The following is a 27,936-nucleotide window of genomic DNA, read 5'->3' on the forward strand; positions in this document are numbered from 1 at the left end:
GCTGTGTTTTTTAAGCTGTTGGTGGGAATGTTCAGTTCGTCTCAAATACAGCAAAACAAGTGTTATTTCTTATTCATGTTACCAAATTTTATTAAAATTCATATATTCAGTTCTCTGTAAATGACAGTAACAATAAAACAAAAAAAAAATCACACAAAAAAAGTTTTTGTGAGCCAGTAAGAAAATTCAGCATTTAATTTTGAAAAAATTACACAGCTAGAACTAAACAGTAAACAACAGCATTCTAAAAAAAAAGCGTATAAAAAATTATCCAATAGGCAATGTGTATGAGAACCTAAAACAGCCCCGTATGTGCTCTGAACAGCCTTTTTTTTAAAGCAGGGCCTGAATATGTCAGTCAGACCAGGGGCAGATCGCTATTGGCCACAGAGCTGCCCATGGCTGTGGTCTCATATACAACCAATGTCAAGTTCACGAGTGGCACTGCTGACCACCAAGGTCTCTGGGGTTAGGGTCAAGGTCAAGGGTCAATTTCCACAGGAATGATGGTAAGGATGGCGTCCTCGTTTCCACGGCGGACCACCACCCGTAACGAGCCGTCTTTCTTGATGGCGTTGCTGACATCTGTAGCAGAGGCCATGCGCTGGCCGTTAATGGAGATGATGACATCATGCTCCTTCAGTCCACCACTGGAGATGAAAGGAAAAAAGAGAGGCAGTCAGGGAGAGAATAATGTTCTTTTTTTTAGTGGTAAATGACTCTTTTGTGTACAGTGGCATCTCTCACTGCCACCAGCACAGCACAGACAAAGAGATACTGTGAGGAGAAAAGAATGTTGTTTCAGAAGTTGTATGGAAATTAATCACTCAGAGTTACATTGTTGTAAAGTCATTATGCTAATCAGATTTTACAGATACATAAGCACACACAGGGTTTATAATGGGAGATGACTGACAGCTCCCATGCATGGCACTTCCTCATTCTGGATTATTTAAAACCTGTCACTATATTTGTTTAGTTTTAATTTTAGTTTTAGTCTAGCCATTTTATTTTTATTTTCGTCCAAGTCACGTCCATACGTCTTTTAGTGTAAAGTTTCAGTCGACTAATTCTAAATAAATAAATTTATTTAGAATTATCCATGACCATTTTAGTCTAGTTTTAAGCAACAAGAACTGATGACATTTTAGTAAAAATTTAGAAAAAAAAAGATTTTTTAATCTCTTTTTTTAGCAATGCAATTCCATTTAATCCAGTCAGTATAGTACAAGTGCCAAGTAGAATGGAGAAACTCAACATTTTCTTTTAGTCAAACCCATTTCATAATTAAACCAAGGTTATTATATTATCGTTATCTACTTAAGAATACTCTACATCCATTCAAGATACTAAAGACGCTCTGATTTGTTCCATGTTTTTCAACCAAACATTCTGCTTTCTTGCCCACTTCATTGTAAAGAAAGTGCATCCAAAGATAACTTCATACTTTTCTCCCAGCCCATCTGCTCACCCAAAACACGTATCCTTAAATCTAATTTAATCCAGATTTGTGTATTGCGGAATTGATGTCATTTGTGCGACCGACTAGGAGATACAGGAAACAGAAACCACGATATCATACCGCAATTAAATGAGAGGAAATAACGTTTTGTCTTGTGTTTGTCAAACCATGTTTAGTCAAAGTATATATTTCGTTATATTTATCATCACATGACCAGCATTTACTTCTCATCTTTATCGTGTCAAAAAGGTTTGTTGATAAAGATATTTTGTAATAATATCTTAGACGAAAACAACAAGCTGCATGCTTAGCACCAGTTTGAAAATAGGGTCCAAAAACTGAAAGAGACATGTCCTATAAGCAGTATTGTTTTTAACAAAATGAACAATAACTATTTAGAGGGAAGGGTCTTGGGTACCACAGAGACAGCACAGAGTAAAACAGTCCTGGGGTGTAAAGATGAAGAAGGTGCTGCCTCAGCACTGTTCCCTGCTTTTTTTTTATGTCCCACTTTCCAACTCTTTGCTCGCTCTCTCTCTCTCTGTGGCCTTTATCTCAGTTTCTCCTTTGTCACATAATATACAGAGATGTTTGCACAAAGGTTTTGTCTGAGAGTGCCAGATGTGTATGTGTGGCTGTGTTTGCTGAAGGGTGGGCGTGTGTCATAAAGTTGAAACATGCATGCTGCCTAAGCCAAAGGCAACAATCTTACAGCTTATGTCAGAAAAAGCAAAAAAGCATGTCGGGAACACATCCCAAGAGAATGTAAGGCCCAAGTGTATAGATACAACTCTCCTACTCTGGCCGATGTCTGTCAAAAAAAATCTATAAAATGTTTCAGTGTGTTTCGGATAGAAATAAATGAGATGGAAATAAATGGACCCTAATGTTCAGTTGTGAAGTACTGAACTGTGTGCGTGCATGTGAATTGTGAGGTGACATATATATAAATCTCTCTCTCTCTCTCTCTCTCACCCCTTGTTGTCCCCAAAAGATTCTATTCCAAGAATTCATTCAACGAAAGACCAGCAGAATGGATCAGAATGCATGCAACTAAATCATTTTATTTATATGTCAACCAATGACTCAAGATTACATCATGTACAGGCCAATCAAATTTTCAATAGTTTACAATATTCCTAATGGCAGTTGGAGAGTGAAATGGAGTTGGAGAGTGAAATTCAACAGTTAAAGGGAGTCAGACATTTGATTAATTAGACTAAATTAAATCAATATATGTATCAAATCCATATTGATGTAATGGGAATAAATAAACAAAACAGTATGTTGCGGTGATGAAAACATCATTCTAGCCATAGTCTTTATTTACTTACGCTGCAGCAGGCGTTTTAGCAATGACCTCCATGACATATGCTCCAGAAGTGATATCAGGAAAATCCCTTATTCGGACCTTAAGCTCCTTAGCCAAACTGTTAGATGAAAGACAATTCAGTTTAAAAAAGCTGCTGATCTGATATCCATGTGTTGTTGATCCTAATATGTTATTGAACATTAACCTAAAACAACATCACTAGGAAATCAGATAAACCAAATAATGACCCAGGTATTATGTTTATTAATTCAGCTGGAACGTATTACAATTACTATCATGTGAGGCTTTTTAAAACTCATGTAATATGGACATATTTTACATAACTACAATAAATGATATCCTACAATAAGTCTGAATGATGTTTCATGCATCAATATTAAGCGATTCATTTGTAATAAGATTCTACTTATCCAGTAAAAATGGCAGATCAGAGCTTACTGTGGTATAATAACCAGGATTTATGCATGCATAAACTATATAAACTGTGTGCCTCAGTACTTACGCTGGAGTTAATGTCATCATTCTTATTCCAATGTACCTTTTCTTCACAGTTCCCCTTCCTATAATTACAACAATGCAACATGTTATTTATGGATTTATTTACTTTAAATATAATGGAGCCTTGTTTCAGCATGCAGTACAGCATTTAGTCCATGCTGTGACATATTCAGTGCAATATTTAGGACCGTACACCATGTGTACCTCTGGCCTGTCTGTCATATGACTCTGCAAGAAACTGACGGATCTTGTCAGAGGGGATGGCAAAAGAGATCCCAGCTGTTACTTTCAGCGTATTGATCCCAATCACTTCTCCATCCTGCAGGACAACAGAAGACCTTCATAATGGCGGTAATAACACTTGTAAGAGACTTGCACAGAATAAATAGTAAAGAAAACATATTTTCTCACCAGATTGACTAAGGGTCCTCCTGAATTCCCATACTGCAAGGAGAAGTAAAGAAAAAAGGGAGGGGAAAGCTGGAGCCATGAAACTAGAAAAATGAACAATAGCCCTCTTCAACTAAGACAGGTGAGACTTGAGATACCCTGAATGGTCTTCATGTAAATTACCCAAGACTGATGAAGACTGATAGGCAATCAAAAATATGACCCTAGCTACAACAACATGCCATGATAGATAAAATCTGCATAAATACAGCTACTTGGTTACTTACAGCCCCAGTGGCATGCAGTGAATCCTTTTATGACAAAAATTGGCTGAAATGTATATGTGCGTGTTGGCGGTGTAAATAAATGAGTGTCTGCATATGCCTCACTCATGTTAAATGCATGATAACATGTGCTCACGTTAATTATGGCATCAGTCTGGATGTAGTCCATGTCGGAATTGCGGAGGCCAAGTTCTTTACCGCCTCTCTGGGTGGTGCTGACAATCCCTGTGGTAACTGTATTTTGAAGGGAAAAAGGGCTGCCAATGGCAACCACAAACTCTCCTGGTCTCAGGTCTGCCGATCGTCCCAGCAGCAGGACTGGCAGCTTGTTCTGTGGTAGGAAACACAGGAGTGGTCATTAAGGGAAGTAAAATAGTGAACCTCCCTTCTACATTCGTGTTATTTCCTCATCTGAGTCCATCTAAAAATCTAAAAATACATTTTTACTACATAATCACCCTCAACTGAATTACAGTTGTCTCCACATTGTTTTATTGAATGTTTTTTCATGGACTGGATGGAGATGCCTATGGAAAAACAAAAGTGCAGGAAAATATCTGTGTATGGATAAAGTTTCAGTCCCATAGCTGTCCAGTTCCTATTTGTGGGGCAACAGAGGAACACAAATAATTGTTAAAGGAGTAATATGACTATGCAGAGGATTATGCAGGATTGAGAACAGATTAGAAAATTGCTGAAGGATGATGAGCAGTAAGATGAAGACGATGAATAGTAGCAGAGACAGAATGAGAAAAAGAATGGGAGATTAGAGAGAAAGAGAAAAATGCATTTAATCCCTGCTGTACTGCTGCTGATGAACTGGAGAGATTAGGGGATTACTTTTCACACGCTTGATGACAAGAAAGCAGGCATTGTTTCATCAAAAAAAGAATTGAACTTTTTAATTCCAGTACATTTAGCCTTTTCATTTGGAGAGCATGTCTGGCAGGGTGGGCTAGGTCAGTTTTGTAAGTAACTCCCTGTCACGCTCATACTCTTTCCTGAGACATGTAGACTTCTCCCGCTGATTTAACTTGGTATCATGGTACCTTTGTGAATAGCCAGGTTAATTGTAGGACTCAGCATGTTTCATTTAAGCTTTGACAAGGCCCAAAATTTCACTACAGTACACTGGCGATCAGTACAGATGTTATTATTACAACCCACTTATATCACAATGGAGTCTGAAACTAGGACTATCATTGAGACTTTACAAATTAGATGCGAAAATAGCTGAGGAGTTCATTTACCAGTAAGACTACAATAATATCTTCATAGTGCTGCTAATTGGATTGAAACATTGACATTTTGGACTTGGGTTAAGAAAATGTCCTAAACTTTTTATTATATTATATTACTCAAATCAAACCTGAACCAGTAAAGGACACAAGGTCTGAACAAATACCTCAGTTTATGAAGTGTGACCCACAGACTTCTAATTGCTAAAACTAAATATGAGCCTTGACACCCATTCTATTATGATAAGATTTGACCTGCTGCCTAAAACATATAAATCATTCTCATGCTTTTATTTTTTAATCATCAATGACAATAAGGACTTATGAACATGTTACAAGCAATTGTTATCAAGAAAATAGACACAAAAATATATGAACACTATGCGACCAATCTGTCCTCCATCCATGAGTGCTTTATAAACAGATTGTACATATGACACCCTCTCTCGGGGTAACCTTCATGATGTAATGGGAAAAAACGACACAGATACACTGGGAGAGTTGCAAATATCGAAATGCAGGTTTCCCATTCCAGCTTGGAAGTGAGAGTCCTTTCCGGAATCTCTGCCCTGCAGACAGTCACATCGTGCAGGTCGGATGCATGCCTAGACAACAGCAAACCTGCTGTTGGCTGTGGCCACCTCTTATTCGTTTACACATGGTAAAAATAGAGTAACCAACTGTGTAACTGAGACCACTTCATAAGATTTGAAGGCCTTTCATTAAGCCACACTGTTTTATCAAATCTCATCTTAGTATCTTCATCTTCCTTTCATAGAATAGCATCTCTCTTACATGACCAAACGTTTAATATCATTTAATAACTCCTAAAAAATTCCAATTTGAATGGGGTTGTAATTTCTGAATATTTTTTTTAATTGCAAGGCAAAAGCAAAAAAGTTTTGTTTACCGCCCCCTCCTGGTAAGAAGAATTTTGGGCAATATAATGCATAGTGCATTTTTTTTCATACATATTGGAAATATATTAAATGGTGTAGTAAATTATAAATGTTTGATCAAATGGTCATCTAACACAACCTTTTTTCCCCCCAAATGTTTGTGCTGCAATGCCGATCATGTGGTGAACTTCTGAGCGAACTTGACCCATCTTGACTCATCTCACGAGGAGGTTTATAAATAGAGAGGAGATGGTTAAGGCCTGTGTAAATGAAAAGAGAAACCTTTCACACATCCTCTCCTCTATCTTTCATCCCCCTTCTTAGGGACCTGGCACAGGAATAGCGGACGACCAAGAACCCCACACTGCCCCCCCAAAGGGTAAGAGGATAAACAGATGGACGGTATGAGAAGAACACGCGTATTTCTGACAGGAAGCATGTATGTACAGTAATGAAAGATATAAGATTAACGATGATCCATAAGTATTTAAACTACTTGCATATATACACACACATCAAACATTTACATAGCAAACTTTACGTGTCACATAATTCGCACAGAAGAAATAAAAAAAAATTACAGGTTTGCAGGACGCTTTGTTTGGATGAGTTTGTACTTCGGGCTCTACACCAGCAAAAATTCAGCGTAGTCAGTACACTCTGCGGGTGTGCCAGCTGACTCAAAGTCAGTGGTCAAAATCAGCAGCTATGTCTTAACCACAGGCAGCAACCGTCAGCCATGTTGCACCCAGGTGGAACGTTAGGCGGCCATTTTGTGTCAGGGTGAAATATTAGCCTTCGTGTCACTTCCAGACAGAATGCCAACGCCGCAGACCACTTTCTCTTTACTACTGATGTTTTAATTTATACCCAAACATGTGTGCTAGGATCTCAAGCGGAGATGGAAAATTCTAATCTTTGAAAAAAATACAGTGGCTCTTTAGTGAATCTGACAGATTAGCAGTTCATTAGAAGCAAATGTACAGCAGTAAATCAAACATGACCTGTAAATCTGTCGCTAACACCCTCGGGTATCTGTGTTTACGGCTTCACACGTAATGCACTAGGAATGCTGTGCAAATAAGGCATGGAGCGACACTGCATTACTGAAACGAATCAGCATAAAAAAATAGAGGGGGAATTTAGGGTGGGGGGGTTTCTTTGTATTTCCACCAAGCCATAGAGTGAGACGTCATAATGAAGTTTCCGCCATCCAGATGACGATGATTAACAATCTACTCCATCTGACATGCTGTGGTTTTGTGGTTCTCTCATCTTTCAAGCAGCACTTCAATGCTGACAGTGAGACAAGGATGTTTGGAAAGGTACGTGTGGTTGGAGATGAAATGATAAACTGTCACCTGGCAATGATGTGTTCCGAAATGCCACACATTCAAATCCCACCGTCTGACTTCTTTTAAAAATCCAAATTAGGGAAAATTAAATTGCATGTGCATTTCAAAATACTGTGTGACACAACGCATGCAGAACATGTAAATGAGATTCTGCATGTGCTAATGATTCCTGTCATGGAGATGCTGGATGGGAAACTAAGTGGGATGCCCAAACCAAGGAACCATAAATACAAAAATTGCCAGTGCAAAATACACCTCTTTAGACTTTCAGATGAGCACTGAGCTGATCAAGTTCTGTTAGTGACAATCATGTGTGGATTAGCAGAAAGAATTTAATTGCATGATATTAAAAGGCATGATATTCTCTCTATTTTCTCTATCTGTGTGTTTCTGAAGTCCTTAGAGATGCAAGATGACTATAACAGACTCATTGGTTGTAGAGTAAGAAAGGACATAGGACCTTGTGAAGGAGGGACAAGCAACACTTTGAAAAATGAAAATCATTACATGATGGCTGGAAACACACGGTGTGGGGACTTTGCTCAGTGGCACCTCAGTAGCACCTTGGCGGCTCGGGATTCGAAACCTTTTGATTACGATTCAGCTTCCTTAACAAGTAAACCACCACTGCACCCACTGTGATGAACAATTTAACACCCAGATAATTGCCTTAATTTAAAACCGACATAATACATTTCCACTTATGGCATTTATCAGACACTCTTATCCAGAGCTACTTACAATGAGTAGTTACAGGGACAGTCACCCTGGAGCATCTTGTTCAGGGACACAATGGTAGAAAGTGGGGTTTGAACCTGTAACTTTGTGCTCTTCTGGTTCATAGGCGAGTGTGTTACCCAGTAGGCTATACTACTATTATACCCTACTATAGTTGGGGGAGTCACGCGTCAGCTGGAGCGAAAGTTCAGCCTCCCCTGATGTAGGATCACAACAGTGCATTGAATGCTGTTACGCTGCAATTGTGTTTAGCCCAAACGCAGGTGCAAAGCGCAGCAATTCTCAGTCCCAAGTTTGACCTATTTTTAGCAATTGGGCCCCAGGTCCCGAGGTGCAATGCAAACATCACAGACATCCACAGGTCAGTTTACACACCATAAAACCCGAGCGGGAGAGGGCAGCGAAACAACCAGACCTTCACCCAGCTATTGCAACCCCCTAATTCCCTCCAATACCATACCAGCAGTGCTATTTTAAGCCGGGAGAATGGCTGCATTCAAGCACAACAGAGGCACGGAGGATCCTCAGAGGGACAGTGCGCAGCAGGTCAGCCCAGGTGGCTCCTGAGGTTATGAGGCTGTGCTGCGTTGTGGAATTGCTCTCATTTTCCAATCATTAGCAGACCCGCTGACCCTCCGGTTCTGTGTGGTCCATTCTTTGGTAAGGCTCGGGCTGTACACATGTGGCAGTGTGAGGTCACTGCCATGTTTTTCTTTCTGGACAGCCTCTCGACATCTTCTAACCACAAACACACATGCACACACAGCCTGAATCTTAATCCTGCTGTTTAGGAGATGAAAGATTGACAGTTAAAACTGGTAAAGAGTAAGTGCTTGAAAAAAGGTACAAGAGCATATGAAATGAGAAACAGAAACGGGGATACAGACAAACACACAGATACAGCTGCATTCACATTGGCTGAAGCATTGCTGTGTTTCCAGCATGGCTAAAGCAGAGGACAGTAGATGTCTGGAGACAAGGCCACGCAAAGGGCATGCTGCTTCCCTTAATCTGCATCAGAGCTCACAGAAACACACACACGCCATGCACACACTTTTGTGCACAAATAATGTGACATAGATCCATGCACATTTGGGCAGGCCTACATGCACATGCAGAAAAACAAACCACAGACACTCAGACACACACGGAGATATATAAAAGAATACACCAAAACTCATGGTGACCCTGGTTTGAGAAGAAAATGCTTTCTTTGGCCAGAACAGCCAGCGTCACCAATGCATCACATCCTTGGGAGCGGTTTACTGGAAGGCACAGCTGAATGGACGGTGAAACAAGGCGTGGACAGGACACATTTTGCACGGTTTGTGTTAGACAGACATGGTGAGGATCGAAAAGAGTCTTCCCAGGGATAACCAGGACATCTTCATTAGAGACATCATTGTAGAGAAATGCCAAGTCATACAGTTCAGTATATTGTCTAGAGTGGATGCATCCTTTGTAGCTGTGATTATGTAGTGTCCCCTGAAACAGAGTCCCCATTAAAAGAAATTCATTAGATTTCTCTTCTGCCTTCACACATGCGGATCCATTTTTGAGTCCTGACCACATTAGCTGTTCCCCCTCTTTCTCAATCCCTCACTATTTCTCTCTTCAAGGACTCTTTCCCTTTTTCCCTGTCTCCAAAGTCCTACCAGCTGCAGACAGAGTAATGTCTTCCCCAGAGACTGGAACAACCACAACCAAGCCTCCAATAAAATCCCCCACTTTCTACAAAGAAGAGGGTTCGAGAGACGTTTAACCCCCTCAGACATATGCTATGCATTCGCTCTTTCTGAAGCACATCAAGAGAAGGAATATTATTCCTGTTCACCTGTGTTTCAGGTCAACAGGTCAGAAAGTTTACCAAGAGTGGCCAGCACAAGAGCGCCCGCATTTAAAGACGTTTTATCTGTTAAAAGTGTTCCCAGGTGCCGACCAATAGATGGATTCGAAGCTGCATCTAAAAAAAAAAATCACAAAAATCTCTCTCTTTTTCTCTCGCTCTCATTAGATGACAGTCATGCTGAAGAGTGAAACCGCAGACCTGTTCCCCTGTGGTGGGCATTACTCATGGAAAACATTAATGCAAACGGGTGCTAGCATTTCACCAGCTGGCCTGTCAACCAGCACTCAAACGTAAATGTTCACTGAAAGTTAACCACTTTTAGCATCGCAAGCACCCAAAGGCCTTAACCGCAAGCAGTAGGAGCACAGACAGGAATGCGTGCTGTCTCAGGTTCGTGGTAACCCACTGTAACCTATAAATTGGCCACACGAACTATTTACTCATGGCCATATACAACAATGCGATACCAATCAGTCAAAAGTGATGTTTCCTGAAGAAGAAAAAAAATCTGTATATAATAACGACACACACACACACACACACACACACATAGCCTCTGGTTCTCAGGGCAAGGAGTTCGCCCAGCACTGTCCTGCTCTGTCTGCTGCTGAGTGGCTTTTCAGCTGTGCTGCAGAGGCTGGGGAAAGTGTTTAGCAGCGCGGCCACTTCTAGCCTGGGGCTTTGACTGGAAGCCAGACATTCCTCCCCTTTCCCCACGCCTGCCCACAGAGAGCTCAATCAGAAGGGTATTGCACTGGGCGCACTTTACCCATAGGAGAACTGTCCCAGCCACACAAACAAACACATATGTATATATAAAATTTGTGTATGTGCGCTCGTATGTGTGTGTGAGAGAGCATATATATGTATACAGTACAGGCCAAAAGTTTGGACACACCTTCTCATTCAATGTGTTCTCTTTATTTTCATGACCATTTACATTGGTAGATTCTCACTGAAGGCATCAAAACTATGAATGAACACATGTGGAGTTATGTACTTAACAAAAAGTGGAGACCTGGCCTCCACAGTCACCGGACCTGAACCCAATCGAGATGGTTTGGGGTGAGCTGGACCGCAGAGTGAAGGCAAAGGGGCCAACAAGTGCTAAACACCTCTGGGAACTCCTTCAAGACTGTTGGAAAACCATTTCAGGTGACAACCTCTTGAAGCTCATCGAGAGAATGCCAAGAGTGTGCAAAGCAGTAATCAGAGCAAAGGGCGGCTATTTTGAAGAATTTTTTCATACATAACTCCATAACTCCACATGTGTTCATTCATAGTTTTGATGACTTCAGTGAGAATCTACCAATGTAAATGGTCATGAAAATAAAGAAAACACATTGAATGAGAAGGTGCGTCCAAATTTTCCGCCTGTACTGTATATGGCCATGCTTTTGTATTTGTGAGAGAGATTCAAATGCATGAGGGGATGAGTGTATGTAAATGGTTTTGTGTGTAAAGATGGCATTTATCAGACGCCCTTATCCTACAATCAGTAGTTACAGGGACAGTTCCCCTGGAGACACTGAGGATTGAGTGCCTTGCTCAGTGACACAAGTGGAGTTTGAACCTGTGACTTTTGGTTCTTAAATGTCCCTATGCTTGCTGGTCCAAACATCATAAAGTAAATGAACTACAGGCCATGAGCTTACCAAGGTCCTCCGGTAGGGTTGTTTGAAAATTAAAAATTCTTGGAAATAGTTACACATTTAAAACATATATATTACAATCCACAGGTCTTCAGAAAAATATAAAAATAAAATGTCCCTGTGTCTGTCTGTTAGAAGATAAAATATGAATGCATGTGTGCTTTTCAGCTGTGTAAGCAGGCCTGATTCAGAAGCAGCCATATAAGGCCAGTGTATGCCATTTCACGCATATCTATTGGTGCAAACATTCAGGTTCTATTTTCAGCAGTTGTCTTGAATGAAGTCACATTCAAAACAAATGCCAACTATGATATTCAACCAAATTGAGTTTAAAGAGAACCAAACGTGTTGAATGCTTGCCCGTTTTTATCATGGCCAGAACATTACATCATGCTAGTACAGTGCACCTCTGACAAGCTATTATTCTGAAACTGTTCTTTGATAACCCGCCCTGATTCGTCTGGGTCCAACTGTGAGTACTGTGATGTAAGAATGCAGCCGGCCTCTACTGGCCCCCGAAGCCTTCTGACAAAATGAAAATCAAGTCCATGTCTTTAGACATCCGTTTTAAATCAGCCTTCTTATTTCCCCTTGTAGAATGATCAGAACGGTCCATTAGATGTGCAGAAATAGTTTCTTGGTGCGTCACTCAGATTCATAAATGTGTGGCTTTTTTTTCTAAAATATATGCCATATTCTCATAGTATGAGCTGAGTGAAGTCACTAGAGTTATATTTAATAACCACTTTACAGGCCTTTGCAAACCAAACTGATTATACTTATTTTTTAAAAAATCACACTTTTTTATTTAAATGTTTTGTTGAGTTTTTGTCTTAAACAATCTTTTGTTGTCAATGTAATTTTTTCTCCACATGGGGCTCTGTGTTTCGGTTGAGAATCTATGGGTGCATCAAACAGTCAAGTAAACTTTTTAACATACAGCTGAAATCATTTACCGGTGGGTCGATTTTGATGAGTGCAATGTCCGCTTTCTCATCCACGTCTTTGATCTTGGCATCAAAGGTGGCACCACTCTTAAGCTCCACTTTCACCCGATGTTTATTGGCCACCACATGGGCATTGGTGACAATCAGACCATCTTCTGACACGACAAAACCAGAACCGCTTGCTACGGCCATCTCCCTTTTTGAGTAAACCATCCTGACACACACACACACACACACACACACAGGGAAAGAGACATCAATGGTGAGCAGAGCAGTTTCACTAGTCTCTGAGACCACTGGATGACTTCTGGAGAGGTGTTGAAGAAAACAGAGGTGTATGGAGGCGAGTCTCCTACTTGCGGTATAGCTCGATATGAACCACTGCAGGAGCAATCTTCTCTACCACATCAGCGATGAAGTTATATTTGTGTCTCAGGCTGTCTGGGTTGTCCTGGGCTGAAAAAACAAACAAACAGAAGGACAGATAAGAGAGAGATATATACAGTAAATAATATACAGTAAATATGAAATTAAATCCTCACAGCAGGACAGTGCAGCAGAATCCAGACTTGCTCTTTATTTTTAAATTATTGGTATTGTTTCCTAATGGGGCTTAAAGGTGGAACAATGTTTAGCGACATTGCCTCACACCTCCAAGATTGTGAGTTTGAATCCTGGCTGGGACTTTTTGTGGAGTCTGTATGCTCTCCCCATGTTGGCTTGGGTTTCCTCCACCATCCAAAGATATGCACACTAGGTGGACTGATGAAAGGTGGACTGATGTAGGTTCGAGTGTATGAGTGAATAGTGTGTGTGTGTGTGTGTGTGTGTATTGGAATGGGACTAAGTAGTTATAGAAAGTGGGTGAGTGAGAGTATTTCCTGATGGATTAGGATGGCTTGATTAATGCTATTTTGATATAATTGTCAGTGTCAACATCCGTTCCAGAAGGGGCTCAGGGGTTCGGACCGGAGTTTCGTGTTTGTCCTGTGGCCACTTTGATGCCTGCACACTGGAGACAATTAAGAAACTTAAATGGTTTCTCCCTGGCACCCATTGTGAGCTGGGTGCTATTGCCGGTCCCAGGGACCTGAGTGCAAGCCCTGCCCATTCCTGATTCCCTACACCCGATTTCTCTCCTTTAAAAGAGTACCTGCACCAGTGTTCCAGGTCCAGTATTGTTGTACTGTCCATACCTGTTTGTGCATGGAATGAAAGGTATGTGTGAGCATATGGTGTGTGTGTTTAGTGGGCAGTGTGGTAGTAGGGTAGTAGGGTAGCAGGGTGGTAGTAGCCTAGTGGGTAACACACTTGTCTATGAACCAGAAGACCCAGGTTCAAATCCCACTTACTACCATTGTGTCCCTGAACAAGGCACTTAATCCTAAACTGCTCCAGGGGGGGACTGTCCCTGTAACTACTGACTGTAAATTGCTCTGATTAAGGGCATCTGATAAATGCTGTAAATGTAAATAAATACATGTAAATGTACAATAAATATCCATAAAAGCTGAACAATTGAGTCAGATATTTGTATTATTCCTATTAAATGATTGCATTTATAGCATCAGTAACATATTGTTATCACATATCGTCACTTTTGCTTGTTCATATTTGATCATGCAGTCCCTCCAGGATCACAAGGATCATATTTTGTGATTTTTTTTTTATCAGAATGACTTTTTTGTACAGGGCACCAAACAGGCTAGAATCGGCCCAGGTCATTTGTCATAGTAAGTACCCGATCGCATGTACTGGTATGGATTGGGCAATGGTACGGTGGTACAGTGGTACAGATTGGGCACTGACATTTAGTAAACCTGGAAGTGCGCAGTGCACAGGGTTGTTCTATTTTATTTTTTGGGACTGCAGTATTTTAGGACTAAAGTTCTGTAGACACCCTGCCATGAGCTCTGTGCTCTCGTCCCAAAACCAATGCCTTGTGCTGCAAGTAGCCGTGGTTTCGCACAGGTGATGCGACTTTGTCATTTTTGCGAGGAGCGGATATTTCTGCGGTAGGACGATATAATCAAAATCTCTCCAATTGGCCAAATTTATATTGCATTTATATTTATATATTTATATATTTATATTTACATTTATACCGTGCAGCCCTAGGCTAGTGCATGGTAATTTTACACTTTAAGTAAAAAAAAGTTTCCCCTAGTTATCATGTTAAATTGAAAAAAGTAAAGATAACTGACAAAAAAAAAACTTTCCACGACTCTTTCCCCTTTCTTCCACATCCCAGGAAAGTATGAACGTGGGAGAGGGGGGCGGGAGACAGTCAGCCCCCCAGGATCACAAACGTTCATAGCAGCAACAGGTCCAATCGACTTCAGAGCGTAATTATGTTTGATTACAGACGTGGCAGCAACATCTAAGCGGCAGCTGCTCCTGCTCCGCCCGTGGAGAGACAGCGGTGGGGCGCAGCATCGCTTTCGTTTTTCAAGTGGAATATAACGCAGTGCTGCTCTGGCCTATAACATCAGACTTAATTACAGGTTCAGCATCTTGCACATCTCTCGCATCTCGGAGAGGGAACTTCCAAACGCAGGCCGACGCAATTTTCACAGCTCAACTGCTGAGCTTTTTTTTTTTTTTTTTTGCCATATTCCACTGGAAAAGTACAGGCAGTCATCCTCTTTTTTGGAGGTTTTATTAGGATTTTAAAATGTAGAAAAGTGCTGCTCAGTTAAACAAAAATGCAATAAAATCTGCCCATTTTCTAGTCTTTAATACAGATGGATGTAAATTTAAATGAAATTATTTGACAGCAATACTCTCTATTACTCTCATCAAAACACCAAATGAGGGAACATATTTTGGTATGATGGAGTCAGAGAAAGAGAATATTAGACCAGAGACATCATTTTGTGAACCAAATGGCATTCTGGATTATGGCAAGCTGAGGCAGAAACTCTATGAGACTGCAATTTCCACGTAAACTTGTTGAAGCTGAAGTTGAGCTTTATTGTCATTTCACCTATATACATGTTAGACGGCACATCGTGAAAAGAAATAATGTTTCTCCAGAACCTGGTGCTACAGGTAACATTTGAACAATTAGACAAAGTTACTTGACAAACTGGGCTACATAATGTGCAAACAGGGGACACAGGTAGTGCAAGAGTGCATTTAACAAACAATATGTAGACAACAATGAGACAGACAGCGCTAAAACAGGTGAAAATAATGATAAATAAATGTGCGAAGTAAAAAACCTATTCTTTTAGTGATGGAAAAATGAATCCCCCCATGTCTATGATCAAATGGATTGGGTATTTATGGTCATATGCGCCGATGGATGCCTTGAATGTCAAAATTTCAGGTGTTAAAACCTTAAAGCAGTTGCAGAAGGAGCTGGATATTAGCAGCTACCTTATGATATGACGCACACTAGTGCTAGACATTGACAGCAGATTACTATTATGATGCATCACAGTGCAGAGGTCACAATATAAAGCGTGTCACCCCATAAGTGTGAACACTTTAAGCAACTCAGACTAATGTAGCGCCAGGGGAACTGAATCTATACTTAATGAATGAAGTCACATGCGTGGGACATGCTCACTGGGGCAGTGGCCCAGCGGGTAAGGAAACGGACCGCCAAGGTGCCACTGAGGTGCCACAGAGCAAAATCACCGTCCCCACACACTGCTCCCCGGGCGCCTTTCATGACATCCCACTGCACACCAAGGGTGATGGGTTCAATTCAGAAGGCACATTTCGTAGTGTGCACCGTGATGTGTATCATAGTGACAATCACTTCAATTTCTTTCATTTTTCTAATGTCACATTCACCAGTTCACCCATCAGAATTCTGCAGTTAAAGTACACATTGGCAAATTCAGTTAAAGTGAAGTGATTGTCACATGTGATACACAGCAGCACAGCACACGGTGCACACAGTGAAATTTGTCCTCTGCATTTAACCCATCACCCTGAGTGAGCAGTGGGCAGCCATGACAGGCACCCGGGGAGCAGTGTGTGGGGACGGTGCTTTGCTCAGTGGCACCTCAGTGGCACCTTGGCGGATCGGGATTCGAACCGGCAACCTTCTGATTACGGGGCCGCTTCCTTAACCGCTAGGCCACCACTGCCCCTCTAGGCCACCACTGCCCCTGTTGGTATCAGCAGTTGGTATGTGCACAAGGGATATTAAGAGCATATACTGTACAAAGAAGGGAATCAAAGTTGGGACTTGGGTGTGAGACATATTGGCGGGAGGGGGATTATGTCATCCAGAATGAGGAGGCAGGGTGCATGGAGCTATCAATCATCCCAATTAACTCCTCCCATTTTCAACTTTGTTTATAAACACACCATTAAAGGTCATCTTGTGTCAGAAATCATAGCACACCAACAAAAAGGGATGGGTGGGTAAGGAAGGGTCTCTTCTCCCAGATGTAGATAAGTAGAAAGCAGTCCTTTCGTGATTTTATCTGTTTATTTTTGTAAATCCTGAAGCGAAACTTGAAGAAGAGGACTTCTTTAAGAGCCCAGACTGAAAAATGTGTGGAAGGTTATGTCAAAATTATGTCCAAATATCTACTCTGAAAACTTTTAAACCGGTTTTATTCAGCGAACACTGGATGGAGTGCAACAAACTAGATCCAGCTATAAGACTCATAGTTTCACGGTGTGCCATGCAGCTCTACAGCAGAGTCCTTGGCATGACGCTTGTTGTGCTGCATTAACTTTCACTGCAGCCTCTCCAGAGACAACCAGAACCGATTCGCTGTACCGCATGCCAGTCCAGTCAAGAGGGGTTTCAGCTGACTCTGTGAAACGTCCAGCTAAACCAGACCAGACGTGGTGGGCAGGGTCCAAAGGCCACTGCACACAATATTCTGTAGGCTGCGGACTGTGGCACTTTTTATGACGCCAGCTCTTCTGCGGAGGAGCAGAGAAATGAAAGGAGGCCCGTAAAACTAAGCAGAAAGAAGAAAACCATCTGCTCCAGCAGACAGAGCAGAGGCATCAAGACCTGCTTAAACCATGGACATCACTTAAATGATCAAAGATATGCTTTTCAAAAGATTATGTGTTTGAGACCTAAAACATCTGGATTTCATACTTTCAAAAGCTCAAAATCATTAGCTAGTATTCTACAGATTTCACATGAACACAATTTAGTGGTGACCTTTGTGTTTCCATTATGCTATATTATTCACAATTTTGAGATCTGTTTTTATGGATAACAACAACTTGCATTTTCATTGGTCCACATAATGTTACCTGATGGGAAAATAAACACATAACTAACTAAAATCATTCTAATGTCATACACATGAGAGTAGGCTGTTCACTTGCAACTTATAAGAATGAAAAGCAGATTTTCTGAAAAAAATATTTTGTATAACTTTTGTATCTTATGATCCAATATTGGCCAAACCCAAAAGTAAATCGGTAAACATCATGGTGCTAATCAAAAATCTATGTTTTTATATTTCTGACAGACAATTATAACTCATCAGTATTTAATTAAACATTCTTGTTTTTAATTAAACCCACAAAACCAACAATTACTATCCCTGTCCTACAGTACATAAATAATGGCCTCTCAAAACCTGCAAAGCATACATTATATCATCTTTTATTGCTGATCTACTTGCAAAAGCTATGATTGACTCATAAAGAAAATATCATGGAAAATCCCATGCCCTCTGAGAAATTCCAAAACTCCGAGCCACCGTTCAAGCTACCGTTTTAACTTTGGAAATACACAACATGACCATCAACCTTTAAGCCTAACCTGAAATAGACCTCTCCAGTACAGGTGTAATGGTCCATAATAACTCCATATTCACAGTGGACTTTTAAAGTTGTTCCAGTGTTTGGGATGACAAATAAAATTATTTTCAAAATTATACTGAACCAACTGCAAAGATGTTTTTTTCTTAGAGCCTATTACAACATTATTGTACAAAAATCTAACACGAAAAAAACTGCGAACTTACTCTGTTGTGATGGGAGAACTGTCGGACGTGACATTCCAAACTGCATAGTGCTGCAGAAATATATGTACAATATATATGTTTTTGTAGTTATTATTCTTTTTTTTTGCATTGGTAACTAGGGTTTCATCTCGTAATCGACTAGCTGTTACTCTGTTTGACAAGTGCGGTTTTGAGCAAATAGATAATTTCTGTAGTGAGCCTAAATCGTGTTAGACAGAGCACATGACTGGAAGCACAGTTTATGTGTCACGCTGGTTTGACATGGTGAGGCAGGTAATCTGGAAAGATGGCTGGACATGATGATGAAGAAGGACGCATACGCACGACGTCACGAAACAGGGGATTAATACATGATGAACAGGACAGGGAAGACATCCAGTGACAAGTAACAATGACCCGACAGTGAACAGACACGAACAGGGCAGCTTTATACAATCAGACACAGGTGAACACGATCAGGAAACATTACACAGGATGAACATGAAACTCTGGACCCGGAGTAACCCCTTCCAGACTAGATCATGACATTATGTCAGAAATTATTCAATGCTGAAGTAAAATAATTACAGAATCTCATAGAGGGCATCAGTGGCTTCAGAAAAATTGATACCATTACATTTTTTCTCAAATGCTAAAACACAAAAGCCAATCCTCTAAACCAAATTACCAGTTGTCTAAATCTAGGCATCATTTTCCAATATCATAAACACACTTCACATGAAGACACAATTCACAAAACACAATCCTCCGTTCTCATAAATCTAAACCCATTTTTCCTTGCCAAAACACAAGTTGCAAAAGAACTCTGCTCATATTCTCAAATTAAAGCTCATGTGATGCAAAATGCTTGCCACAGTCAGCAATATTTGAACACAATGAACACACCTGGCGTCATTCATTACACACAACGACTCAAAATTGAAGACACTTGTTGCTAATGCTGTGACCACATGTATAAAAGCAAGTTCAGAGTGCACAGTTTGCTGAGGATTCTAAACAAACACAATGGATGAAGGCAGAGTCAGGGGAAGAGGAATCGAGTCAGAGGAGTGAGAAGAGCTGGCCATGGAAGAAGAGGAGCCAACAAGGGTGAGGAGAAGGTCCAGGAGGGAGAGCAAGACAACCTTGCACCATCATTACGGACAAGATGCAAGCAACAGTCATTGACCATGTCATTGTCTATGGCATGACAAAGAGTTGAAAGAATACCACATAGCGGTGGGAGGGTTGCCATATTTACAGCGGCCCAGGAAACACTCATTGTGGATATGGTTTGTGAGAACAACCTCATGAGACTCCAGGAGATCAGAGACAAAGTCATTGCCAATAGTGTCAACTTTGAGAGCATTGATGATGTCAGCTTGGCCAAAAAAGAGTGAGTTCTCTGGTGCCAAAAGATGAGGATGAAACAGGTCTATAGGGTCCCTTTCAGCGTACGTATACATCCATGTTCACAGTACAGTTAGTGGACATACTGTGTTGCTCAGTGGTCTATATTACTTCTGGACAATACTGTGCTACCTGATGGACTGTTGTTCTGAACACCTGTGCACTTTCACATTTCACAGAGGATATTACAGTTGGATGCGGTGGCCAGACCTCATGAGTACCTCTACCTGGATGAGGGTGGCTTCAACCTGCAGAAACAAAGGAAAAGAGGCCGTAACATCATTGGCCAAAAAGCCATCACTGAGGTTCCTGGCCAACAGGGGGTAATATTACTCTTTGTGCGGCCATGGGTTTGGAGCGGCTTTTCCTTGGGTCTTACAACACTCAGCATCTCCTCATCTTTCTAAAAGACATCCTCCTGGACCACCAACAACACCATCCTGGGCCCGCACATCAGATTTATGTGATCATTTGGGACAATGTCCACTTTCACAGGACAAACCAAATCCGAGAGTGGTTCACCACCAACAGTAACCACTTTTTTAATGTCTCTCTGCCACCCTACTCCCCTTTCCTGAACCCTATAGAGGAGTTCTTCTCATCGTGGAGATGGAAGGTTTATGACAGACAACCATACACTAGAGAGAACCTCCTAATGGCAATGGAGCTGGCCTGTGTTGACATCCCAGTGGAGGCCATCCAAGGATAGATTTGCCATTCCAGGGCATTTTTCCCACGGGACCTGGCAAGAGACAATATAGCCTGCGATGTGGATGAGGTGATGTGACCCGATGCAGCTCAGCGACATGATGTCGCACAGTGATTGTGGTGTGTGTGTGTGTGTTGTGAATAAAGTAAATAAAAAAACTTCACACCCTGATCATGTTTTCAAGGGTACTGTTGTGTGCAATAGATTCTGTTTTTGCACTGAGTTGTGTTACAGTAGTGTACACAAGAACCTTCTCACAAATTGAGCATTGTGTTTTCAATTGTTTTGCTGTAGTGTGTAATGATGTGTATAGTGTTAATATTTTTGAAAGCTTTTGAAAGTGAGAAGGTGTGGTTGTGTTTATGTAGCTTTAGAAAAAGGTGTTGTGTTTAGACATTGGGGAACATGGAGGAAACGTTTGTGAAATGTGTTTTAGCATTTGAGAAAAACTGTAATATGCTTAATATCCATGTGAGAATTTTTTGAGGGATTTTCATATTCTCGGCCTTTCAAATGATTCAAATTGTTAGGACCTTTTTTGAATTATATCTGGGTTATCTAGATGTTGATCTAGATTTTGATATTGTTGAGAGTAGGGCTGCAACAACGAATCGATTGAATCGATAAAAATCGATTACTAAAAGAGTTGGCAAGGAGCGGAGTGAACACACTTCGTCTCTCTCACGCACAGATGCTAGCAGAGTTTGGCGCCTCATAGACAGCACGGAGCAAAAAAAAAAAAAAACGAGCGGAGGTAGAGGACAGATACATGGCGGAGGCAGAGAAATCTGCGCGAAAATATGCAAAAGCGACATGGCACGGCACGGGACCACGGCAATGATCCAGCACCTGAAACGCGTGTTTGAGGAGGAAGAAGGGAGTTCAGCAGCAGGGAAAGTCGCTACAGAATCCTACTTTTGTTCCGTTTTGAAGTGAGGAACGTAATGTCCCTGGTGCTGGTGTTTAACTCGCCGCGAAGGAGAACTAGACGGGGACTTACAGCGCCACCTACAGGTGTGGAGGGGGATGAAACAGCGTTCGGACTGTTCTCTGCGTCTCCGCGTGGACGACTCGTCTATTGTGTCCCTGAGCAAGACACTTAACCCTAAGTTGCTCCAGGAGGACTGTCCCTGTAACTACTGATTGTAAGTCGCTCTGGATAAGGGCGTCTGATAAATGCTGCAAATGTAAATGTTTACCCGTCATCCAGCCTGACAAGCATTCCAAGTTAGCGTTAGTGCGTTAATAACAGTAGTAAAGCAGGGGTGCCATAGTTACTTTGCATTAAAAGACTAAAGACATGTTTTTATTCACTAGCCTTTTTTGGACCATTCATTTTTCAATCTGTTGTCATGTATAGCTACACTGCAAAAAAAGCTTTTCTTACCTAGTAATTTTGTCTCGTTTCCAGTACAAATATCTAAAAAATCTTAAATAAAGATTACTAGACAAGAAAAATGGCATGAGAAAATTAAGTATTGCTTAAAACTTCTGTTTGAGATTATATTTCATTAAGATTAGTTTTCTTACCCCATTGGCAGATAATTTTGCTTGTTTTAAACAATCACTTCATTTTAAGATGTTTTATCAGAAAACAAGACATCATTTCTTATGCTATTTCATGTGTCTAGTAAATGTATCTTGATTTAAGATTTTTTAGAGATTTGGACTGAAATCAGTACAAAACTACTAAGTTAGAAAAGCATTTTTTGCAGTGTGTGTGTGTGTCAGTGTGAGAGTTTGTGAGTTTGTGCGTCTGCGAGTGTGTGCATCTGCAGTGTAGTGTAGAGAACAAGTTCTGACATTCAAACAAATCCTGTTAAATTTTCTGATTTGTATTGTTCTTTATTTTTTTTTATAAATTATTTATCGTTCTGGCAGCTCAGGTGGCACTTTATTTAAAAAAAAAAAAAAGTCTATATTTGGCAGATGTAAAGCATACATGTATATTTTTTTGTGTTAGTCAATTTTTATTTTATTTTATTATTATTATAACAGATCAAGGAGCACCATGTTTGTGCACTTTCTAAAGATTTTGGTTCTGTTTTTGAATAAAAGGGTTGGAAATGAATGCTATTCTTGTTTTTTTTTATTTGATCCGATTCTACGATTAATTATTAAAATAATCGTTAGTTGCAGCCCTAGTTGAGAGGTGTAATGAAGCTGTGGAAGCTGTGAGAGGTGTAATGAATATTTTGTGAAATACATCTGTAGTTTTTTTGTATATATCATGTTTATAACAACTGAGTAGTGTTTAGGCGACAATTATCGACAATCAGATTCTTTGACATTTATTGTGGCTTATTGTCAACAATGTCGACTATTGTTAAGGTAAGGTAAAGATGGCTGGTGAATTGTGATTATTTTCATCCTAAATAGAGATTTTGTTCTTAGTTCACATATCATTACATCTCTATTTTCCGGTCACCGGGATCAGGGATGCTATGTATGATCTCATTGTTCAGTTCAGGAATTTTGCTCAGGACTTGACAATCAGGTTAATTCAGTCTTAATTCATTATTGGCCTGTGTCTTCAGAAACGGTACAGAATGCACAAATCGAACCATTCACACTTGCCCACAAATCAGATGTGATGTGTCACTTTAGCCTGGCAAGATTGACATAGTTTAGATCCATGTGCATTTATCAGTGTCGTCTTAGTTGTAAAAAAAATAAAACGCTTTATGTCACGACCAGGGGCTGACGGGAAGGAAGCACAGCGACAGGACAAAGGAAAAATGTCACGAGGGCCAAAACCAGGGGAAAACAACAGAGGAGCAAACATGAACGAAGCTGCAGGCATGTGCCAATTGCCAGTAACTGAGAACAACTACACATACGGTACTGACAGATCCACTTCAATGCAGCAGCGTCGGTCTGCTGCCAACCAGTTTCTTATAACAGGGCCCTAACCATGGACGCCTAACCAGCAGCACCGGCCCATTATAAGATCCCTGATGTCAAGCTGAGTGGTACAGCTGAGTGGTACAGATATTTAAATATCTCTTGGGACAAGTACTTGTGTCTTGGGATATATGCCTTAACCATGCATTGGTATTCAGAATATTTTCCCCCCTATAGATATATTTATTTATTATCTTTTTCTTTCTCAGTAGACCCAGTACCGGATAAAGTAAACGAATAGATTGTGGTTTGGTATTAATGTTGCAGTACTGTGGATTATAAATGAGCCCTATATATATGAGGCCAAGTGCTCACTTGCCTTTTTTGGGTCAAAAGCAGTTTAATGGGAGGCTGGGAAACAAGAAAAGAATGGTGGGAACAATCCGGTAGCCAGAATGAGAATAAGCGATATACAGCGCCACTGGTTCACTCTTGCACTGTGATATTTTCCCGCTCAACTACGCTGTACGCATAGGAAACTGCTTTATAGTGCGCAGCGAGCCAAGAGAAACGCCGATCACAGAGCCCAGATGGGCGATGAACAGCGTCCGACCTTTGGGGCAGAATTAGCTGCTTTTATACAAGTATATAAGAGCCAACTCAGCAATTTATTGGCCATTCTGTGTCCATATATTCAGAAGAGCCACCACACGCTCTGGCTCTCTCTGCTTGGCTGCCTGCCGACCTTGTTTTCTCCGACATTTTACGAGGATTTTCCAGGCGGAAGCTCCCCTTCCTCACACCACGCACGCAGAGAGAAGCATCGGCTTTCCATCAGCGCTGGTATTCCAGCAAACCCCCGCCTTCCCCCCGCTGCCCTGCAAGCTGCCAAAGACGACCGTCTGATCGGCCCACAAAGCGCAGCCGTCGCCAGGCGGGACGGGGGCTTATCTCCGGAGTATCTGTGGCCGGGGGTTCCTGCTGCATCAAGGCAGAGAGAACGACAGCAGTTTACTCACTGGCCACCGCAAAGGAATATGGGAAAGCGGGAGCAAAAATAACTAAAAAAAAAGAAAGATGAGTGAAACAGAAGGGTGGAAAAAGGGGGGGTTTCATTCTTCATTATGCAGCAACCAGAATTAAAACGCTGCGAGATTACGGATCAGATTGCAAGTTATATAAAGGACCTCCTCATTCATCGGGAAGGGGGGAGAAGAGAGAGAGAGAGAGAGAGAGCGGGCGAGAGATACAAAAGGACAAATAAAACTGAGCGAGTAAAGCGGAGCCAAACCGCGAGGCGCGTTGGCCAGCCGAGCATCGAGAGGGCCGCCGCACTCGGCCCGGGGCCCGGAGAACCCACAGCAAAGACGCGGACGGGTCTGCGTGCAAGAGGCCTTAGCCGCGAATAATTAAACCCGCTGCATCCGTTCCGGTTCCAGCCACGTTCCGAGGTGACACCTTTCATCCAGACCTCATCACTGAGGACTCCAACACGTCACCCCGCTTAACAAAGTGTTTTATTCTTCCAGCGCATGAGAAGCTGGAAAGAGCGCAGAATCTGACCCATTTCTGACTTTAGCCAATAACCTGCGTAGCCGGCAACTTCAGAAACAGATGAAAGTGATGTCACCTGAAGCCTCTGCCAGCGAGGTGGACTTAAGTAGGGCTGTTCAGACCAAAACCCAGGGACCTCTTGCTGCTTGGCAAGGTTTTTCATCTAAAAAATGTAACAGAAGATGGAGAGCTCTGCACATCTGGAGAACACCATCCTTTTTTTCCATTCAAGCATAACATATTTAAAGGTGTAGCGTGGATTTTTCGCAGCCTGCACAATTCGACCTCGATGGAAATGGAGGGGCCAAACATCACCAGAAAGTGGTCTACCAAAAAAGGAAGCTGGAGAGACATTGCTTCTTTTGGGACTCGTGATTTGCATGCCCAATGCATCCCAAAGTCTCTAATCATACACGGTGATATTATTTTACATTCACATTATTTGACATACAGCCCTTATCCAGAGCGACTTACAATCAGTAGTTACAGGGACAGTCCCCCCCTAACTTAGGCTTAAGTGTCTTGCTCAGGGACACAATGGTAGTAAGTGGGATTTGAACCCGGGTCTTCTGGTTCATAGGCGAGTGTGTTACCCACTAGGCTACTACCAACTACTATATATATTATAAGACAGCATTAATGTTAAGCATGCTAACTTCATTAAATGTCTGTTAAATATGGACCCGCCACATGGACCCGTCCCATATTTAGTTCTAAACTCACTGGACCTTCTATTCCACCCGTCAGGGGTGGGACTGGAGACCCAAAGTACATTTTAGTTCTGGCACCGACTACAACTGACAGGGCAGTTTAGGCCGGCGGCCTAAATCATGGGGCAGTGGGTGATCGGAAGGTTGCCGGTTCGAATCCCGAACCGCCAGGGTGCCACTGCTCGCCCAGGGTGACTTGGCGTATTATTATTCCTTTTGAATATTGTAATATTGGAATCCCACCGTACCTTTCCCGCAGGCCCCCCGCTGGATGAAGAGAACCGGCGGCTGCTGCAGCCTCTGCGCTCGGCCGCTGACGCGTTTCAGCTCGCAGATGTTTCGGTACGACACCCCGTCGCTGCCGCACACGGGCTCCGCGCCGCGGCACACGCAGACGCCGCCTTTGCCTCGCCTCCTCACCGTGGAGGAGTAACCCACTCCCGCCGAGACGGAGCACTCCAAGCCGTCTCCGCACACGGGGTCGCCGAGCTTCCCGGCGGGGCCGCAGGCGTCGCCCTCCGCGGAGGCGCACACCGGGCAGCAGCCGCACTGGTCCGGAGCCCGGCCCGCCGGACAGTCCTTCGGCGGCGGGGGACACATGGTCCTGTCGCAGCGGTCGGGGCAGCCGGCCGCGAACGACGCGAGGAGGAGAGCCGCGCAGAGCAGCGAGCGGAACATCGTTACGCGGTAAAGGGAAAAAAGAGGCAGAATTCCGCAGAAAAAAGAACTTTTTTTTTTTGTTTTTTTAATGAAGAAGAGCCAGAGCCACATCCGCTTCTACCCCACAGGACTCGGCGTGCGTGCGTGCGTGCGCGTGTGAGCGTGATTTGCCGGCGCAGCGTTTATAAACCCACGAGTCGCGTTCGCAATATAAACACGCGCCGCGATTGGCGGGTTGGCGACGCGCGCGACCGAGCGGGGGCGTGGCTGCCGGTCTGACGCCAGCTGGCAACGTCCAGCGTCCACGCGAGCACGGAATACTGGGAAAACATCCGGTCACAGGGGCAGTGGGTTGCCGGTTCGAATCCCGATCCGCCACACACTGCTCCCCGGGCGCCTGTCATGGCTGCTCACTGCTCACCAAGGGTGATGGGTTAAATGCAGAGGACACATTTCGTTGTGTGCACCATCTCCATTTCTCTTAAGTGCAATATGTGCATATCTACCTACTCTGTACACATGTAAAAAAAAAAAATCACTTTCACGGTTTTATTTTGCTTTTCTAGGACTATTTATTTGTTTATTTGTACAGTGAACTTTTATATTATACATTCGACATTGTCTGTTGCTGCTCTTATCTTGTCCACTTTTTCCTACCGTGACAATGTAAATTTCCCACTTGTGGGACTTATAAAGGTTCATCTTATCTCATCTTACACAGAAACTCATGCCATTCAATTCGTATACGTTGGGGGAAATATATTGCATATATTGGGTATATGCAATGTTTGACGAATGAACGAGACGTATCAGTTGTGTGTTTAGTACAGTGTGCTGTGGTGTTTCCTTTCCCAAAAGTTGAAAGATAGGATGCAACAAATCTGGGAATCTGTTGTGAATCACCACTGACATACATTGTGCCATAAAAAATTGAAACAAGCTTGTAAAATGTATATTTATGTTATTAAAAGTTGCCAAACATCAATCTTGACTTCATTTCATTAGATTTTAGGCTCCAGCTGGGTTCACCAAATGTTTGAGGATTTTTATCAAGTGGTTTAATTCTTAAGTTTCAAGTGCGGTTGTTTTTGGAGTTTTTTTTTTTTTTTTTTTTATGCTTTTTGTGCTTTTTAAACTTGTGGAAATGATCTTGCACTAAATGGCATATGACTGGAGTGGTGAACAGTAACTCATTCAACGAACAATCGGCCTGTTTTCACAGGTTATGGGTCTGTTGAGGGCTGTAAACTGTACATTTCAGCAAGTACTGGGCCGACCAGCCGTGGTTGTAAAAGTGGTTTTGCGCCGTGGTGCGTCCCTGCTCTAATGCTTAAGCCCAAATTTGCCATTTGGAATTGTTCATCAGCATTTTGGTTAGTGTTACTGTTGGTTTAGTTATTAAAAATGTATTGCGATTTTCTTGTATTTTTTTTATTGCGCTGACCACATGGATGGACCTACA

The 27,936-nt window shown here is 42.0% G+C and overlaps 1 protein-coding gene across 2 annotated transcripts; it reads right to left on the reverse strand.

Moving 5' to 3' along the window:
- Positions 1–71: 71 nt before the first annotated feature.
- Positions 72–26,615, reverse strand: LOC114796123 (serine protease HTRA1A). Of its 2 annotated transcripts, none has more exons than XM_028990030.1 (9): positions 26,063–26,615; positions 13,002–13,101; positions 12,655–12,859; positions 4,104–4,298; positions 3,705–3,737; positions 3,498–3,612; positions 3,298–3,355; positions 2,797–2,892; positions 72–650 (listed from the first exon to the last, which is right to left on the reverse strand). In XM_028990030.1, exons 1-9 carry the CDS (start codon positions 26,583–26,585, stop codon positions 482–484), a joined length of 1,494 nt encoding a protein of 497 aa, XP_028845863.1. In that variant the 5' UTR covers positions 26,586–26,615; the 3' UTR covers positions 72–481. The 2 variants fall into 2 exon arrangements, with proteins under 2 accessions (XP_028845863.1, XP_028845864.1); XM_028990031.1 differs by lacking the exon at positions 26,063–26,615 and adding an exon at positions 25,181–25,205.
- Between the last annotated feature and the right edge of the window lie 1,321 nt (positions 26,616–27,936).

This window comes from Denticeps clupeoides, chromosome 8, assembly GCF_900700375.1.
Source record: "Denticeps clupeoides chromosome 8, fDenClu1.1, whole genome shotgun sequence".
NCBI lineage: Eukaryota > Metazoa > Chordata > Actinopteri > Clupeiformes > Denticipitidae > Denticeps > Denticeps clupeoides.